The sequence below is a fragment of the Parambassis ranga genome, chromosome 21 (genome assembly GCF_900634625.1).
Source record: "Parambassis ranga chromosome 21, fParRan2.1, whole genome shotgun sequence".
NCBI classification, from domain to species: Eukaryota; Metazoa; Chordata; class Actinopteri; family Ambassidae; genus Parambassis; species Parambassis ranga.
The window spans coordinates 18857749-18876885 of record NC_041041.1 but is presented as its reverse complement, the minus strand read 5'-3'; the positions used below and the strand labels follow the sequence as shown (position 1 = coordinate 18876885).

Here is a 19137-nt window from a genome sequence, read left to right as displayed (position 1 = left end):
TTATCTAATATATTTTTAAAACCGTTAAAGTTAGGGGACGTTTTTGTCCCCGAACAACACATTAGGGAGAAAAAAAGAAAATCCAGTGCTGTGCAAAAACTAATAATGCAATAAAGTCAATTTTTTTACTGATGTTTGACATGACCAAGACTGTAATAAAGGTTAAAAAGAATCCAGTCCACATTCACCTTTTCTATTAAAAATGAGCCATTTTGTGTGTTTTTTTTCAATCTTCAGCACCACCCCTTATAAAATTGGTGATTAAAGGGTTAAAATCCTGGGGGAAAATGATTTTTTCACTACTGTTGATTAGAACTGAAGTTAATTAAAAGGTCTATGCAAAAAAATTTCAAAAAAATATTTATCTAATATATTTTTAAAACCGTTAAAGTTAGGGGACGTTTTTGTCCCCGAACAACACATTAGGGAGAAAAAAAGAAAATCCAGTGCTGTGCAAAAACTAATAATGCAATAAAGTCAATTTTTTTACTGATGTTTGACATGACCAAGACTGTAATAAAGGTTAAAGAGAATCCAGTCCACATTCACCTTTTCTATTAAAAATGAGCCATTTTGTGTTTTTTTTTTTTCAATTTTCAGCACCACCCCTTATAAAATTGGTGATTAAAGGGTTAAAATCCTGGGGGAAAATGATTTTTTCACTACTGTTGATTAGAACTGAAGTTAATTAAAAGGTCTATGCAAAAAAATTTCAAAAAAATATTTATCTAATATATTTTTAAAACCGTTAAAGTTAGGGGACGTTTTTGTCCCCGAACAACACATTAGGGTAGTGTTTGCGAACAATGCATGAGGGTTAAACAGCTAAGGCAGGAGGGTATCCTTTGTGGAAGGCGACAAGGGAAGAACAAGAGTCACAGTTAAGGTCACCACTGAGTGAGATGGACACACTTAGTGGTGACTGGAATTACAAGACTAAACACATTTTGTGACACAGCAACCTGTGAGACAGCACAAAAGCAGTGAGCACCTTATTTTTCTTCAGATCAGATATCCAGACATCTGGCTTGTTTGTAAGAAGTATGTGCTTTGTAAGGCTTGTAGCTCCATGTCCCCATGTCTGTTTCAGTTTGTTTATGCACATACAAATAATGAGAGAAAGTTGGAAAGGCTTGATTTTCAACCTTTTGGGACTTTGAACAATCTTTGATCAAAAGTGGGTGGACTTCTCATATATACTTGCATTTGCAAGTCCATACTCCTGGGCTGCCAGGAGACCTCTTGATGCACTGAGCACGTCTACTCTCTTTCACTTCTCATGCATTCTCTTCTCATACAGTATATGCCACTAACTCTCTCTCTCTCTCTCTCTTTTTCTGCCCTCCCTTTTTCTTTCTGCAGGAGTCACTGGCTCCAGAGCTTTTTGTCTGTCCCTTCTCCTTTTGCCCTGACAAGCTGATGCACACACAAACCCTGAGTCTACTCCTGTCAGAAAGGTTTTTTTTTTTTGTTTCACATCGTGAAGTGCTGGGAAACCTTACAACGCAAAACAGTGCTTCGAAGTTAGGCTTAGGTAAAGACCTAATAACAAATACATTTTCAGCTATACTATAATAACTAGTCCTGCTCCCAACAACCCATATGATACGTAAGTGAAAAATACATACACATTGGTCCTTTCCAAGAACTGGAAGTATTTACCTCACCTACTGTTTCTTATGGGCAATCATTTCTTAGAACTCTACTTATTCAAACACTGTGTTCTGTGCTCAAGCTAAAAGAATAAAATAATAGCTCAAGCTATGACATAGGGTAAGCATAGTAAATTATTCAATTAGTGAAGTGAAAAGTATTCAAGGCTGTTGCCAGTTCTCCCAGGAGTGGATGTCCTGGTAAATTCACCCCAAGCTCAGAGAAATACAACAAAACACAAGCGCTATATCTCTTAGACTATAAGGCCTCACTGGCCATTTTGAATGATGTTTTAATGTCCTTAATAGCACATTTAGAAGAAGGCTAAACAAGTACGCTGCATCCAAACAAACCACTTCTGGATCAATGTCCTATGGACAGATGTGACCACAGTGGAGTTGTTTGGCCTCAGTGCTCACCGCCACATCTAATGAAAACCAAATAGAAGAAACCCCTCATAACAGCTGTCAAGCAGGGCAGTGAAGGGGGATGATTTGCGCTTGTTTTTCAGCCATAGGACCCAGGTTCTTGCAGTCACTGAGTTGACCATAAACACCATCAAGGCAAATGTGAGCCCACCTGTCTGACAGATAAATCTTGACTGGGTCACGCATGCAAAGCACATTAGGAAATCTACACCAGAACGTCTGAACCCAATTGAAATGCTGTGGCGGGACCTTAGGAAGGGTGTGCTTAATAGGGCTGCAATCTAATCTCCTGGTCGATTTATTGGTCGACACGTTCTGGCTCGACCAAAACTTTCCTGTGTTCAGTATCGCTCTGTGTGCAGGACATTTGATAAGCGAGGATCGTCTGTAGATATTATAACATGACAAAAATTGTCTAAATATTCCTCCACAGGTTTTGTGCTGATATCACTAGATGAGGGTATATTTTTCAGAAATGTGATATTGCGCAGATGCACGTGAATCAAAACACTGTCAGAGCTGACAGACTCGAGTGTGTAATTAATTTCAGCACAAAATAATCAGGTCAAAGCTATGTAATAATAAGCAAATAAATTACTAGTCTTTGTAGTCTTTATGTTATTTAATTTGTTGAACTTTATCTTCCCTGCCGTAGTCAGGAGCAGCACACCGTCCCGGGTATGCGCACCGGCACGGGTACGCGCACACAAGTACACAGGTAACACCCCCCCCCCCCCCCCCCCGCACGATTAGTCGATTTTTTGTTGAAATTTGAGGGTTTCAGTCAACCAAGACTTTCTTTGGTTGATTACAGCCCTAGTGCTTAAGCAAATGCCCAAAAAAACCCAGTTACCTAAAGCAACAATGTGAGGAGGAATGTATCTTATAGGAGATAATATAGACAGCCTGATCCTCCTTCTCACATGGCTGACTTCCTACAAGTTTGCTTTGTGGCAGAATGGTGTCTTCTACACATAGCAGTGGAGGAAAGTGGACATAGTTCAGAGTCAGAGGAGGTGAAGATAGGGTGAAAAAATATATTTTCCAGCAATGGTACGAGAGGACAGAGTCTATCTGCCTTTCCTGAGTGAAAGTGTAATATTGGCCAGATGGCATCCACTGAGTGTGATGACAGCCTCATGCAGCCTATGTAATTTCTGGAGCTTTCATGGTATCGATGCACTTTTAGCAGCTGTCACAGTCTTTCTGTCTGCTGAGCCAAAAGGACAAAAAATGTTACAAAACATCACTCCCACCTCCAGACTAAGTAAATGACAAATATGACTTAAAAAAAAATCCTATTAGAAATAAAAAACTACAACCAAAACACATTTTCAGATGGAGGAAAATATCGTATGATTACCTGCTGAATTGGAGGAGGTCCTTTAAGGAGCATTAACTGTATGATGGACAATGCAGTTCTGCCTCTTGCCCATTGTACAAAAGTTAACTTTTTTTATCTTGGAACTAGAGTCTGCACAGTAAAGGTTAGCTACTGACTGTGACGTCGCTTCTTCCTTTTATTTCAACAAAAAATACCTAAAACCTGCAAAAGGATCACCTATAGCCTAGATCACTATGATACAAACTAGCTACAAACCCATAAACCTATGACTTATACAGGATATATAGAATGCTCTGACTGTGGCTAAATTGCCAGTCCCCGAGGCCACGAAATCCAACTAGGCTGCAAACCTTAAATAGCAGATGTGTCATAAAATAGTGCGAAAAGGTAACTAATGCCATGCATTTGTTTGTTTTGCCTGTAAAATTGAACATTTTAACATGGAGATCTATGGGGATTGCTTAGCATTGTCATCATATTAGCTACAACACCCCCATCGAACACGCATTATGCAATGTGGGGCTAAATAATCAGGTTAATGTCTGCAGTTTTTAACTTACATTCTGCTTAGCTTCATATAGACTCCATTTACAATAATTGTGTATATGACACACTGATTCAGTGATATGCAATGCAATAATCATTTACTGTTATCCAAACTTTTACTTATAACATTGCAAATGATAAAAAAAAAGAAAAAAATTTAAGTGGCTATAAAAGTTGAACTTTTTTCATCCTGCTAGCTTTAGTAAGGTCAACAAGTATTGTGAGTGTGAAGTGAAGGTTAGCCTGAGAGTGGTGAGCATTCAGAAAGTACTGCTGAATGAAACACACACACACACACAGCTCCTATTAGCAGCAGTGTAAACATGTTTGTGATGTTTCACAGTATGGTTTTGGCAGTAGCCTTTTCACAACGTGGTACAAATAATTATTATGTTATTATGTGATGCGGCATAGAAATCTTAGCAATAAATTCTCCTCTGCTGTGACAAGTCAAAACATCTGCCATCGGCCTCATAGTTAAAATATCATTTGGAGTGCCGAATTCAAGAGTGAATGCTGATTCACACACAAACAGCCTTAATCGGCTGTTTGCTTTTCTACACAAATAAATACAAAGTTCACCTGGACACCGAGCTAGCATGTTGATGTTAATCATGTAATGTGTTTTTCATGCTTTCCACCTCCATACTGGACAACTAGCAGGCTAGTTTGCTTCACCATCACACAAATCTCACAGTTATTTTGTTCTCCATGCTTTCAATGAACACAGCAGCGTGCAGGAGGTGCTAGCGAGCCTTTATTCAGGAAATTAAAAATGATGGTGTCATTTGCCTACTTTGAGCGAATCAGGAAGGACCAGCTGCGCCAAACTAATACCTCTGTTTAATGTAAAATGAGAGGCTTCTAGGGAGAAATTTCAGCAGCCATGTTCATTATCATAATCAGTGTTAACAGTTTGCTGACGACACTATGCTCTTTTATGACTTTGCCCTTACACACAAAAATTGTTGCTTTGCTCTGGTGGAACGTGACTGGACTGCGCAGTGCGATGACCTCCACCCTATCCAACTCCTCTGAGATGAATATGAAAGCTGATCTGTGCCTGACCTCTCCTTGCCAATGCTCTTGTGGCTGAATCATCTGAAAAGCGGGGAGAAGTAGAGGCTGTTGTAGCAGCCCACTAATACCCTTGACTGTGGAATGACACATCTTTCACCTGCCACTGTGCATCCAACAATGACTGCATCTCTTTCACATCTCAGCGATCTGATAAGCGATGATATCAACCATGCTGCTGTAAGTTTTACATGCTGCAATTTTTAGTGCCCAGTGAATATGCATGTCAGACCATATTTAATATCTTTGATGTTTAGATTACGCCTCTATGTGGATGATACATATGTGTCTATGTGTACAGAACAGACAGCATACATCAAAACAGTTTTTCCCATTTTTTTTTAATAATTTAAAACCTGCTTTAATCACAACTACCCTGACTGTAAGCAAATAATTAGTGTCCAATCAGAACTTGTACAACTTCATTTTTATTTATAAAGTGCCTCTAAGTTGGTGAGCAGTGTAGACATTTAAACATAAAAAAGGATCAAAACATGCAGACAGAAAAAAAATCAAGTAATCAAAGTCAATCTTATAATAGGTTTTAAGTGTAAAACTAAACCTTTTGATCTGCAGCACTCTGTAGGGCAATTCTATAATTTCCATAATTGCATATCATGGCAATGAGTCTCGCTCCCAACAACACATAGCACAAGGAAAGCAGACACACACAAACACATTGATCGATGCAAATATGTAATTTTAGGCTTTAGTGAAACAGCATTTAGTGTCTTTCCAAATGGGAGAAATTTTGTCATATATATATATCCATATATACATGTATATATATATATATATATATATATATATATATATATATATATATATATATATATCTTTGATTCTATCCAACTGCTGTGGCATAGAATGTGCCAGAATCTGGACTGTCCTCTACTTTTGATGAAATTATGAAAATAAAGCTCCAAAACTACAACTTGTAAATGAATGATACATGCAAAAAGATAACAATTACATAGAATCGCTTACATGTATTATTGTATTAAAGTATGGGTACAAATGGCTAGAGTACACCATGTATGCAAGTGAAACCACCTTGAATTACCTTTTTTAGTTGAAAGCAAGCAATAAAAACTCAAATGGATTTCATCTTAGATAACATGGCAGCCAGGAGATTAGTTTTAAACTATTTAAAACCACTACAATCAAGCACAGGTTTTGTTATTGTTGAGAAGGGGGTGGACAGCGGCCTTTATAAAAGGACAAGTAAATACCCCAAAGTAAAACTAGGATGAGCGGACAGGCTGTCTCAATGATTTGCTTTGAAAACATGATACAATCAGCAGCACAAGTAACGATTTACTTGTTTTCAAGGGAAATCGCTGAAACAGCCTGTCCACTCATGTGGATTCTAAAATTCAAAAGTGCTTTAACTTTGATGACCCTGTTTTTCTGCATTATTACTAGGAGAACATTGTGTTATTAGATGTCCTCTATGTAAATCTTCCCAAAACAGTGTGCAAACCTGTATGTGATAATTACGTATCATGCCACATTCACAAAGCAGCACCGCATGCTCTGACCTCAAAGCAAGAAACAAGCAAAGAATAGTGAGCATGAACAATGAAACATGGGGGATATTATTTGCATGTTACACAAAAGAACTCAAAACATGACACACTACACAATTAAAAATTACGTCTGTACATGTTTGCTGTCGCATGTCTGAAAACCGTTGACGTCATTTGATGGGGTGTGTTGGATATTCCTGCTATTGTTAAGGGCCAAAGCGCCGCTGTCGTTCACATCACTCTCTTTTGTGTCTTTGTATCTGATCCCAAAAAGGCCACAGATTTTCTTCAGCATCAGATCAACAATCTCCTCCTCCTCTGAGGGCTGTGTGAGAGAAAAAGGCGTCAAAATCATCGGAGAGATGCTCTATTTAACTAGTGAGAACATATTGCTTAAATATTGTACGTATTTGCTTTGTTTTCTGTGGCGTGAAACATAGGTACACCCCCCCCAAGAGAAAATAATGCTAAAGACCATTACATGGACATTAGGTCAGCTTAAGCGCATCAGGAGCTATTATTTTGTTCACTGCAGGAACTAAATGGCCCAGAAGATCCTGCAGTGGAAAAACACATCTATTGATAATTATGCTGTGTATTATTACGATGCCAGCAGTAAGCCTCTAAAACAAAACTCTCAGGGGTTTATTGCATGAATCAAAATGATCACAGTGTTACATGATGCCACAAAATTCACTGCATCTATGCGACAAGGTGATGTAAGAGTGACATCAGAGCGATTTTAGAACCTCTGCCATCATCGTTATAAATAGTGACGCGTCTTTCCATTGATCTTTCTGTTCTCTGGATCTGTAGGTGTATTATTCAATGAACTTGTCAAAAAGATGAAAGCAGTGCCAAAGTTATGCACACTTCATCATGACAAAGGCTTTCTGACCTCTCTAGAAGTGGATTTAATATGCTTATTTCTTGCTGTGTGTTTTGTCCTCTTACTCTGGCAACTCAACTTTTGTAACTTTGCATAATTCACTGTTCAAAAGCATCCTGATTCTTCCTATATGACTTGATATAGTGTGACTGAGTGACTGACAGGCTGTAAGATGATGGCTGTATAAAGAATGTTCAAGAACCAACAAATGTTGCAAAGCAGCCTGAAGAATGACTCACTGGGATTTAACAGCCATTAACCCGATTATCTCAAATATATATGGTTATAACCATTATCCAAGAAATCAGGAAAAAGAAAAAATAGGTCCCCAAAAAGGGCGCTGTGAGGAAGAGAGGGTTAAATTGTGCTCTGCAAACTCCATGTCCTCAGAGAATTTCTGTCCACTGCCCAGCCAAAAAAGTCAACACCAGAACTTAACGAAACCTTTTCATGTTTAAGAGTAAGATGTGTTTGCACACACACACACACACAACGTGTAGAACTCTGTACCAAAGAGCTGTGTTGCCCTTCTGTTAAATAAATAAATACATAAATAAAGGCTTCAGTTTGCTGAATGGAAAATGTGGCCTGATGAGTCCAGAGCAATGGCTGAATCAGAGTAATAAAAGATGCAGATGATGCTCCCATCATACCAGATCAAAACAATGGCCAGAGCCTGTCTGGGGACGGTGTTATGATAGCTCCAGTAGGTCAGGTCTGGGTTAAGAGACATTATGACATCAGCTGACAACCTTAATACACTGAATAAGCAGGTTTTTCCATCAGAGGATTCTTTTTTGTGTCTCTGATGGCATAACCACAAGATGACAGCAACAGCACTTATGGGATTCACATTGTGAAAGAGTGGTTCAGGGAGCATGGGACATAATTTTCCCTCACCACAAACTTTGGGCTATGTGTTAGATAAGACATTGTTGGGTAAGAAAACTGTCCATCATCACAACAAGATGAAGCATTATTTCAGCTTTAAAAAGTTGAAAAATGAGAGCTGACAACTGCTCACTGTCCCCAAAGTATGGTCTCCTGTTAAATAAACTGCAGCTAAGACTGGCAGTGCCAGCATTCAGCAGCTGTGTTTATATATGTATATATATATATATATATATATATATATATATACAGTGTTATGCAAAAGTTTGGGCACCCCTTGGGAAAATCTCTGCATCAGTTTGTCACTTGCTGAGCTTTTAAGCGGCAACTTCATTTTGACATATGTTATACCTTATGGAAACATTTCAGTAGTGAAATAATTTTATGCATGTGTATAAATTTGGGCCCCTCAAACAAATAATTAATATTCTTGCTTTTTGCACATTGCGAGTTACAGGCCCCCATTTTTCCACTCTCAAAGAAAGAACCTAGGACAAGCACAGCCAGCAGTTACCTTTGTGAAACATTGAGTCCACCTGTCTTTGTAATTGAAGATCTAATAAGCCAATCAAAGCAGTTTTGTGCTGCCACCTGTCATCTATAAATCCCTACAGGGCTTGTGATTAAAAGGGTGCTCAAATTTATGCACATGCCTATTTTTGTTTAAATGCACATATAAATGTTTCTGTTGGGCCAAACAAAAACATTTCACTACTGAAATGTTTCTGTTTCTATATGGTATAACATATAAAATGAAGCTGCTGCTTCAAAAGCTCAGCAAGTAACAAACTGATGCAATGATTTTCCTAAGGGGTGTCCAAACCTTTGCATAACACTGTATATATATATATATATATATATATATACTTTTCTAAGAGTTTAAATCGAGGCAGCTGGACTCAAGGATTGTTTTTAAAGATGTTTCACCACTCCCCTGAGTGGCTTCTTCAGTTCTGCTACTGTTCTGGTGGGGAATCTGTGATTTTATGTCCTCAGGACTTCTGTGGGTGGATCTTAGAGGAACTGACATGACTAAGATCCCTGTTGTTGGTTAATGGTCAGTTAACAACCAGAAACTGTGCCAGGGCCCTGTGCAGGACTAGTTAACGGCCCATTTTTAGGGTTTGAACTGAGGTGAACGTGCTAGGAAGAGATGAAAGGACAATCTATGTGGCGAAACGTCTTCAAAAAACAATCCTTGAGTCCAGTTGCCTCGATTTAAATGCTTAGAAATGACTATGACCTTGATGAATGAGAGCACCCACAGATATATGATCCACAGCTAGGATTCACAGTATCACATATATTAAAAGTGATGCTTCATGTCTACCTTGTGGTTTATGTGCTCCTGGTTGAATGCCACAAGGATGACTGAAAGAAGCAGATTGAGCACCACAAACGTCATAAACACAATGCAGGAACCAAAGAGTAATCCACCAAGCACAGGGGTGTTGTCCAAGATCTGAAAAATAAATCCAGTCATAGTCAGAAGTTCTGCAGCATTCATGCCTTTGTTACACCAAAAATCAACATGCATCATAAAATATTCAGTGTGATTTAAATTACGCATCACTCACCTCATCGTAGTTAAAGATGCCTATCTGCAAACAGATGATGGTCAGAAGAGCATCTGCTATAGTTTTATAAGAGGACATCTTCCAGCCATAAATGACGTTGCTCTAGAAAGGTTACGATCATTACATTAGCAGATGAACTCATTTCTGTCTTCAACTTTGATTAAAGAGATAGCTTTGGAGATAATGGACTGAAGTGACTTCATTAGTATTTCATGAACTTCATTCACATACTGCCATTCAATCCATAGAGAGCACTCTGATAGATTAAACAAGATTTAAATTCATGAATATATTAAAGACAAGCTGCCACAGCACCACGATCATTATCACATCAACATACACCGAGGAACGGATCAGAATTACAAATACCTGTATAGCAGTGAAATATTATTAATATTTTTAAGCAAATATATATTTTTTTCCATTTTTGATAAAATCTACATATGTACCCTGTGCATGTACTCACTGTAATGGAATACGCCAAGAACATGATTACGATGATCACAAGAAAGCTGGCTATGTCGTTCCAGGCCCGCTGCAGGGCCGCTGTGATCATGTTCGTCTTGGGGTTCAGCCTGAGCAGGTGCCACAGTTTGACAGTGGAGAGCAGGACCAAGAAGGCGATCAGGTACTGAAGCGTGGCGTCAGCTATGGCTGTCTCATAAAAACTGGGGAAACTATAATGACAATAATGATCAGAATGATTAAAAAAACATTTGATGTTTTTCCTATGAAGATAAAGCACAAGGTGTATTAGGCTCACTGGTCTTTGTGGTTTTGGTAGTATGTTATATCACGGTTTCCAAGCAAGGTTCTCTTGGTAAAGACAGCCACGGCGCTCCAGCTCAGTATGATGATAGTCAGCTCCAGAAGGTTCCACTTGTTCTTGAAGTAAATCCACCTCTGCTGCTTCATTAATTTGCCCTTTCCAGGGAAACGAGGAGAGCAAATGTTAGGTTTGTTAGGAATGTAATTAAAAGTCAGGGTTCTAATTGATATAACTTTATATAACCTCTTCTGCAATATTGCAAAATATACATTATATGTACACAAATACGTATATATATATATTACAACTCTCCAATATCAGTGCTTCTAAAGATGAGTGCAGATAATTTAAAAAGAATTTTGTGCAATAAGTGCTATGGCTGATTCACCATAAGGAGTTGACAGAATGACACAAAATAGGAACTCGTCTCAGAAATTACAGTTAATGGTGGACACTCATGGGTATAAAGCTAAAATGAAGACCCTGAAGAAATAGAGTAATTATTATTATGAAGTATGACTCAGAGCTTCTCTGAGATAACATGGGAGAAGATTATAAATGGCAGACAGGATTAATCTAATTAAATCCAACTGCATGGGCAGTGTCATCACTTTTCCTTATGTAATAGTAGGAAGCTTTGCTTTGAATCAGCTGTAAGTTCTGTTTGTTTTTACAGATAAGTCATGATGGTTGGATAAGTTAATGCTCACGCATGGTAGCTTCGAGTCAATCTGTAAATCCCCTTTTAATACTTTTAATACCAATAGAGTATGATCAAATAATGAGATAAGCCGTAGTGCCTTACCTAAAATATATCAAACCTCTGCCCTTTATAGAAGAGCTCTAGCACACATATGGATAACAAAGAATCATTTGTATTGTGTTTTACCTGCTGGAACATATAATAGAGGATGAACAGCATATAGATGATCTCTGAAGCCATAACAAAGATGTGAAGGCCACCAGTCGACTGATAAAGGCGAATACTCTGCAGCTCACTGTGCAACTGAAAGGCTCCTGTACATGACAATAAAAGGATTTCATTCACATTCAGGCAATTAATAAATTCTGACAAACACAGTCAAAAAAAAACACTATAGTCACATGAACATACTGTTCTGGAGTGTAAATCCTCCAGAAATGTATGTAAATAAGGAAGGATTAAGATAAGGACTGTCAATTTTAATGCATTAATAACAGCAGAGCTGAAGAACTAACATGAAAGTTTCTCCATCCACTCCAAAGAGCAGAGATATTTGACAATAAGAGAGAGAATAACAGTAAACAAAATGCTAAAATATAGAATAGTTCAACAAGTCACTGAAGATTTTTCACATTTCAATGTGGTAAAGAACAGAAAAATGCAGAACCTTCAGGGTCATGGTTTGTTTAGATTGTTAGAATAATGATAGCATAAATTGGCATATGTCCACTAATATGTTGCATTTAGAAAATACATAATGTACAGTAGGATTATGTCAGATTAATCATCAATTGACAGTATTATTTATGATAGCTGTATTCAGAAGAAGTGTTCCCTACCTACTGCTGTAGACTCCAATAAGAGTGTGACAATACAGAAGAGGTTCACATTAGCATTATAAACAGTGAACTCCACAAAGACGGCTCTCGTGTACACATCCAGCCATTTGTTCCTGAACAGATACCCAAGGGTGCTGCGAAAGAAACACAAAAACATTTCAACTATGGATTTTACATGACTTTTGTGCTAATAAACATACTCCCAGGGAGAATAACGTAAACTCTCAGATATACTACCTGCTGCTGTTTTGGAAATTTGGGCCGAGCTCCGCCACAAAGCCTCCTCCCCTGTAAATCACCATTTTGCCCCAGACAGGGTGAGCCCTGAGCTCTGCCTGTGTCTGGTACCTCCAGGGACTCGGAGTGCTGGAAGAGTTATCATCCCTGACAGAGCTGTTCCAGCCAGGTTGATAGGACACCATGTCCTCCACCTCCCACGAATATGGAGCATGACAGTCTGGCACTAAATTGAGCAGCGCATCTGCAATCTGACAGGAGTTCTTGTGCACTCTCAGCTGACGAAGACGGGCATTACCCACCAGCTTGGAGTTTCCATCTGTTATAAATCCTGGAAGACAGCAAAACTTCAAAGTAACACTTAGCATGAATTTTTTATTGATCCTATCCTGTCAGCCATCCTCACAGTGTTGTCATCTCATCCTTACTGTACTTATCAGCTGAATGCACCCAATTAAAGCATTCCTGCTTAGTTTCATCCACCTCAACTCTAATTTCATTCATTTCATTTAAGTTTATTCAAACAGGATGACATGTCCTCTACACTTCTGACAAAAGTGGTACTTTGTACATTGTTCTGTAGCGTTCATTGTACTACAGTCACAATAAATTCTTCAGTCTAGTCTTAAAATATCATATTCAGATGAGCGCTCCAGAACGGGGGGCATAATGAGGATATAGTATACTACAAAACTACAGATAGTACTTACACTATATGACAAAAAAAATGGCCATCACTGCCACCATACTATACTTCTTTTCTATTTGTAATGCTGCAGCTTTCCAGATTAGATTTATTGATTGATTACCTTGATTAATCTATCAATGTATTTTTGACATTTTATAGAAAAATCTGTGAAAAATGTCTTTAAAATGTTGCTTTTTCCAGACTGACAGTCTAACAGTGAAGCAAATAACAACGTGATTAGATAATAACTTTGTGTGTTTGTCAGCCCTCTGGTTTTACATTTAAAGACCAAAAAAACACAGCAAACTCTGGGTGCATATGGTGTTGACCTTTGTCCATGGTGCATACCAGACAAACAAGTAGCTTACAAAGGTTCGCCTGGACTGTGTCCAGTGTGTGTTTGTGTGTGTAGATACAATCTGTGGTTTAACACTCTTTAATTGCCTCCTTTTGGAATGAGGTTTTAAATGTGACATTACAAAAATAATACAATAAGCTCCACAGAAGTGGAACCGATCACTGTTTAATTCCACAGCATGAGGGCAAGGAGCCTGCTTTTTTCCTGGACAACAACCAAGCATTAAAGAGCTTTCACACCAGGTGGCTTCTGGCACATGAGGATTTTTGTACTTTTTGGAAAATAAAATAGGAGAATAATTACAACTTGTTTGACACAAAGCTACACAAATCGACTTAAGTCTTGCACAACTGAACAAAGCACCTCAAACTTTAATGAGAGGAGATTTACAACTTAGCAATTAGACACATTTGTCTTACACAGACAGAACGAAAAATGTTCTGGATGCATTTTTTGGAGCACGGTAAGGTAAGGCTGTATACCACATATATGTTGCCCCTGTAGTGTGTTGAAGTGCACCTCAGTCAGGAAAATAGAATGTTTATGAATGCTTGAAAGGTAATGATACTCATAGAGAAATGCATGTAGATTTTTATATATTATATAGGCTGCACCGGAGTATAAGTCGCACCAGCCAAAAAAATGTGTAATGAAGAAGGAAAAAGTCACACCGGGTCAGCATAAATCACTACGTTTTTAGCGTAATGTTGGCTCTTGAATTCTTCTTAGCCTAAGTGGTACAGCTGCAGGGCATGGAGAGTGAGACACGCATTCAACAAGTTCTCACATGGAGAAATGATTAGCTTCAACGCACAGAAAATCCAATAAACATCCTGTAAATGAGTAAAAGGCAGACTACTGTGCGCTATAGCTGTCTGGGATTAGCAACCTGTCGGCTCAGCTGCAAGCACACGTTCCATGCACGTGCGCGTCACCTGTGCTCGGAATGCAAAATGTGGACAAGCTGGAGACAGAGAACTGTCAGGAGAGGGACAGAACAGCTACCATTATATTTGTAATGGGACGTCAGGATACAAGGCTAACTAATTGTATATTTGTTCATATATAAGTCGCACCTGAGTATAAGTCACATACCCAGCCAAAGGATGAAAAAAGTGCGACTTATAGTCCGGAAAGTACGGTATATATATTAGGTCAGGACAGTGTCTTATTTTTACCTGGATAAACTCCATAGAGGTTACTGAGCAGAGATGTGTTGGCCCATGTGAATATGTCCCCTAGACTCATGCTGTCTGCGATGTCTCCAGTGAAACTGTCCTTGATGTGCTGGTTCAGGAGGTAAGCGTTGGGATCTCTCTGTCCGTACGCCACCAGCAGCAGCATCCACATGAACCCCACGTAAGCTAAAACACATATTCTCAGATATTTCTAATGCACGAACAATGGAACACTTAATAAATATAAATATCCACTACACAAAGTCAGAGTACACACACCACTCAGGTCAAACTTGAATGTCTCATAAATCAGGATCTGATTCACCTACAGATCCTACTCACCCAAAATCTCCCTGATGAGAGCGGATGCTTTCTCTTCCATAATTTTGTTCCTCCTCATTCTCTCAATGTTGGCGGGAGGGGGCGGGTGATAGAGGCCACCTCGTCTGACCCTCGTTTGGCCTTTACAATCACCTGCGGGCAATATGTTTGAGCGTTGTGTTAATCATTTGAGGGGGGAGTATTGTATTCAGGGAGTATTTACAGTACATTTTACCTGTATTTGTTACAAATGCCATATTTTGCCAATCTTCCTCATCAACTTTCTTTATCAACAGAGCAAAGAAGACAGCAAGAAAGAGCACCTGCAGCAGTAGGAGAGAGGAGAGAGTAACACAAGATATTACAGACATTTCTAATGGAAAATCTCTGTAGGACAGCCTCACTTGTAATAGAAGGCAAATGCGCTTTTTCTCACCTTTAATGGCTGAATGAACAAGAGACTCTGAAAGAAGGATACAATCATAGAGACCAACCAGCTTACGGAGCGCTCCTTTCCAAATTTTAACCCATAAAGCATTGTAAAAAATCCTGATATCACACTGGTTGTGATCACTAGCAGCCAGCCCACAAAAATAAACCACCAAGGTAGCCCTCCGTGACAGCACACACTTTTTTTCTGACTACCTTCACCATCAGTGCTGTCTGCAGGAATAGATCTGTGACTTTTGTCTTTGTTAAGCATCGGTTCATCTAGGTTGAAGCTGCTGGATGTGTAAAGCTGATCTTCCAGAAGGACCTTCATGCCTTGGATCTGTTGCAGGGCCTGGCTGTAGCTGTGCGGGGTGGGGAAGCTGGAGGGTCCCAACAGAGTCAACTCCTTGTCAATGTGACACAGTTGTCGGTACAAATACTTGGTTTCGTTGCTCTTCTTTTGAATCCCCTCCACAGATGACGCAGCACTGCTCTCTGAAAATGTAGAAGATTTTACTTCATTGGCAGCAGCAGCTCTTCAGATTTAGTTACGTCATCTAATAGTGCTCTTTTGCCCCAATTCAACAAAGTACAGTCTGTGATTGTGTATTTTGTCCCAAATAGTCAGAAGCTTTTTTAGAGTCTGCTGGGCAAGAATCGATCGTGACTGCAGCAAGTCAGCTAGCTATAAATGCTCATCTTTACAATGTACTTCTTTCTGTCTCCTTTTGTGACATTTCCAACGTACACACAGGCATCTTTGCACTGTGTGTGTGTTACTGCAGAAATCTGAACCCTTTTGTTCTTTTATAACAAAAAGTAAGGTGAAAAGGAATTCATCTTTCCATCTGTCCTACTTTCAGAGCACTGAGGTGAAAATGTGTCAGTCTTCCAGTGCAGAACAGACCTGCTAGCTGAGTCTTTGCCTGGCTGCTGTCACTGGTTTTGTGACTCTGTCTGATGAAGTCTTCCACCACAGAGAGGACAGCATTAATATCATTGTGCTGTCTTGGCCCAAACTCCGACTCTGTGCATGGGATGTTGCTTTTTACTGTTTTCGAAAGTGAATGGGTGATTCCTGTAATATCCTAGGAAACAAAACAGTGTGAGTGTGAACCGTACTCTATAAAAAAAAAAATGTGTCTATATTTTCAATATGCAGAAGGAGCATTGACCTCTTTAAAGAATTTATATAGCAGCACCTCTTTAAGTGCAGACTTTAAAAAATGCATCTAGAGGGCAAATATGAGGCACCAACCTTTATAATAACGTCTAAAGTGGCATTGACATTCATGTTGGCAGTCTGTGAGGAAACAGTCTGCAAAGTGCTCTCCTGCTCAAGGATGTTTGTTTTCTTAGTTTTCTGCCTGCAGCAAGTTGCCTCCCGAGGACGAGTGTTTCTGAAGATACTCACTATGAGGATGTTGACAGGAAACATAATGAGTGAACTCTGAACTCCTACCATGAACTGCTGCCAGGTAAACTTAAAGTGACCTAAAAGAAAAAAATTAAAATTAACAAGACACCTTCTCTTCCGAGAGTAAATATAACAGCGATGAAGACGTGGTGTACCCAGGTCCATGGTCTGCTCAGAGGGATCTTTTGGGATCCCGTAAAACATGACGCTGGTCAGCATGGTGCAGAGCAGCAGGGAGAAACAGCAGGATACTCTCTGGACACATGTGAAGGTGCTGCTTCGTGGGCGATTGATCACAGAGAACCAGAGGTGTCCATCGCTGAAATCCTTCGTGGTCTTCATGAAGAACAAATTGCTGCAAGACAAAAGCAACGCAATGACATAAAACACATGTAAATCCTGTTTACAGGATGCTGTGTAAAGTTTTTTCACCTTTCAGCAAACACAGCTTCCTTAAAACAAAATCAACTTAAATAAATTCAAAACTTAATCAAAAACACTTCTGCCTTACCTGAACTTCTTAAGTTCCCCTTCTGATGCAACTGGAAAGACGGTATCAATACAACAATCACCAACATCTATTGCCAGCCAGGAATTACACAGGAAATGCCATTTCCGCTCAGTCTGTAAATCCTGCACCATCACATTGCTCACATACCTGAGAAAAAGCAGTACAGTGCTCCTTCATATGTAAAATTACCTTTAACCAAAACGATCTTCACTTATGTCACTCAGTCTCATTATATCATCAGTATCATTATAGGTCAGAAAGTCAATCTGGATCCCTACGCTACAATAACAGTGAGTTGTATTTAATTACTGTGTTCACCAGAAAAGAGTGGCAGTAAGAACATGATAATTGCCAGTCAGTTCCTGCTCTACTCACATTCTGTTCTGTGGTTTCCTATTGTAGGTCAACACTACATTTTGAGGGAGAATACATACATTTAAAGCAGCCCTGACATTTCTGTATTTTCCTACCAGGCAGGATGGGACCCAGAGTTGTTATGCCACAGTCTGATGCCCTGCAGGTCTCCCAGGGAGAAGGGTGTAGTTATCAGGAACAAATCCACAGCACCTCTCTCAAACATAGGCTTCTGTGGATCTGTCAGGTGGTGGGGCTCACTGTTTCCTTCTTCCCCCAGCAGAGTTACTGTTACCTAAAACAGTCCAGTTATTTCTGTGTTGACATTGTGCAACATTGAGCTTTATATACATGTTTAAGGGTAAATGTAGGCATGGTTGGACTTTGTTTTTCTTTGTTGGTAATTGTTAATTAAAAAAAAACTGAAATTATCAAGCAATTGCTGAAATAACATTTATTATGGTATGCCAAAGATGTCAAGTACAGTGGTGCAATGATATCTACTTAGGTAAGCGTGCTATCCATGTACTGGGGTTAAGATTAGGGTTTTATACACTGCATCGATATACTATTGTATATCGATACTGCATCGATACTGTGAGACAGTAGTGTCTTGTGTGTTTTCATCAAGATGAAATGTTTTGAACTCTGGTTTAGATTGTAGTCACTTCTAATTACAGGTAGAACAGTGAATGGCTTTGCAGGTCATGTGTGTCTTCTGTTTTGTAACTGCTGCTTATGTAGATGTTTGCTCATTACTCTGCTTTGTCACACAGTTAATTACACTTTGAGTCATAAAACACACCCACAAATGGAGTTCGAAACAACTCCTAATTAAATGTATCCAAAATGTTCCTTTAAATAGCTGATATATGCAGTTAGCAGTTCTTTGAAATGGTAACTTTGATAATTGAAAAAAGGATTAGTGCAATTTAATAAGAAAAAGTAGGATCAATTGATTTAGTCAAAAAAAATGTCAGCAGTAAAATTCAGGACAATAAGTATGTGTTCAGAGTGAAATCCATGACATTCACACTGCTGTCCAGGGGGATGTGCTTTTTCAAAAAGCTTCACAAAGGATCAATGTGTTTTTTGTCAAAATGTTTAAAACACACACACAACTCATGATGAGGTCGTTGTGGCTTGAGTGTTATTTGAAGCCTTCTTTCAAACGTTTGCTGTCATTTAGCTCCTGGCACTCCATCCACCAATCCCTGATGGAGGTACTATTAAACTGTCACATTTTCCACAACAGCTAGAGGCACAAAATGAAAGTGCTGCTGAAAAGCAGAGTGGGTGACCGGATGTTTGTGAAGCAAAGTTATGCAGGGCTGGGTGACAGCAGTTTGTGGTTAACCTTAAGAGATGGAAATTTTAGTGCTTAAACTGAATGCA

At 39.1% G+C, this 19137-nt stretch overlaps 1 protein-coding gene across 1 annotated transcript in view; it reads right to left on the bottom strand.

Annotated features, from left to right (window-relative positions):
* Nucleotides 1-5913: 5913 nt before the first annotated feature.
* LOC114453779 (polycystic kidney disease protein 1-like 2) overlaps nucleotides 5914-19137 on the bottom strand; it is a 28390-nt gene continuing 15166 nt past the window's right edge. The window contains exons 27-43 of the mRNA XM_028433674.1: nucleotides 17859-18037; nucleotides 17389-17535; nucleotides 17033-17232; nucleotides 16719-16954; nucleotides 16368-16548; nucleotides 15465-15955; nucleotides 15264-15351; nucleotides 15050-15181; nucleotides 14708-14893; nucleotides 12484-12814; nucleotides 12247-12380; nucleotides 11594-11721; nucleotides 10699-10859; nucleotides 10402-10612; nucleotides 9936-10037; nucleotides 9689-9820; nucleotides 5914-6903 (exon numbers count right to left, since the gene is read on the bottom strand). Coding sequence (XP_028289475.1) covers nucleotides 6703-6903; nucleotides 9689-9820; nucleotides 9936-10037; nucleotides 10402-10612; nucleotides 10699-10859; nucleotides 11594-11721; nucleotides 12247-12380; nucleotides 12484-12814; nucleotides 14708-14893; nucleotides 15050-15181; nucleotides 15264-15351; nucleotides 15465-15955; nucleotides 16368-16548; nucleotides 16719-16954; nucleotides 17033-17232; nucleotides 17389-17535; nucleotides 17859-18037 — 3240 coding nt within the window. The 3' untranslated portion in view covers nucleotides 5914-6702. The remainder of the gene's footprint in view (nucleotides 6904-9688; nucleotides 9821-9935; nucleotides 10038-10401; nucleotides 10613-10698; nucleotides 10860-11593; nucleotides 11722-12246; nucleotides 12381-12483; nucleotides 12815-14707; nucleotides 14894-15049; nucleotides 15182-15263; nucleotides 15352-15464; nucleotides 15956-16367; nucleotides 16549-16718; nucleotides 16955-17032; nucleotides 17233-17388; nucleotides 17536-17858; nucleotides 18038-19137) is intronic.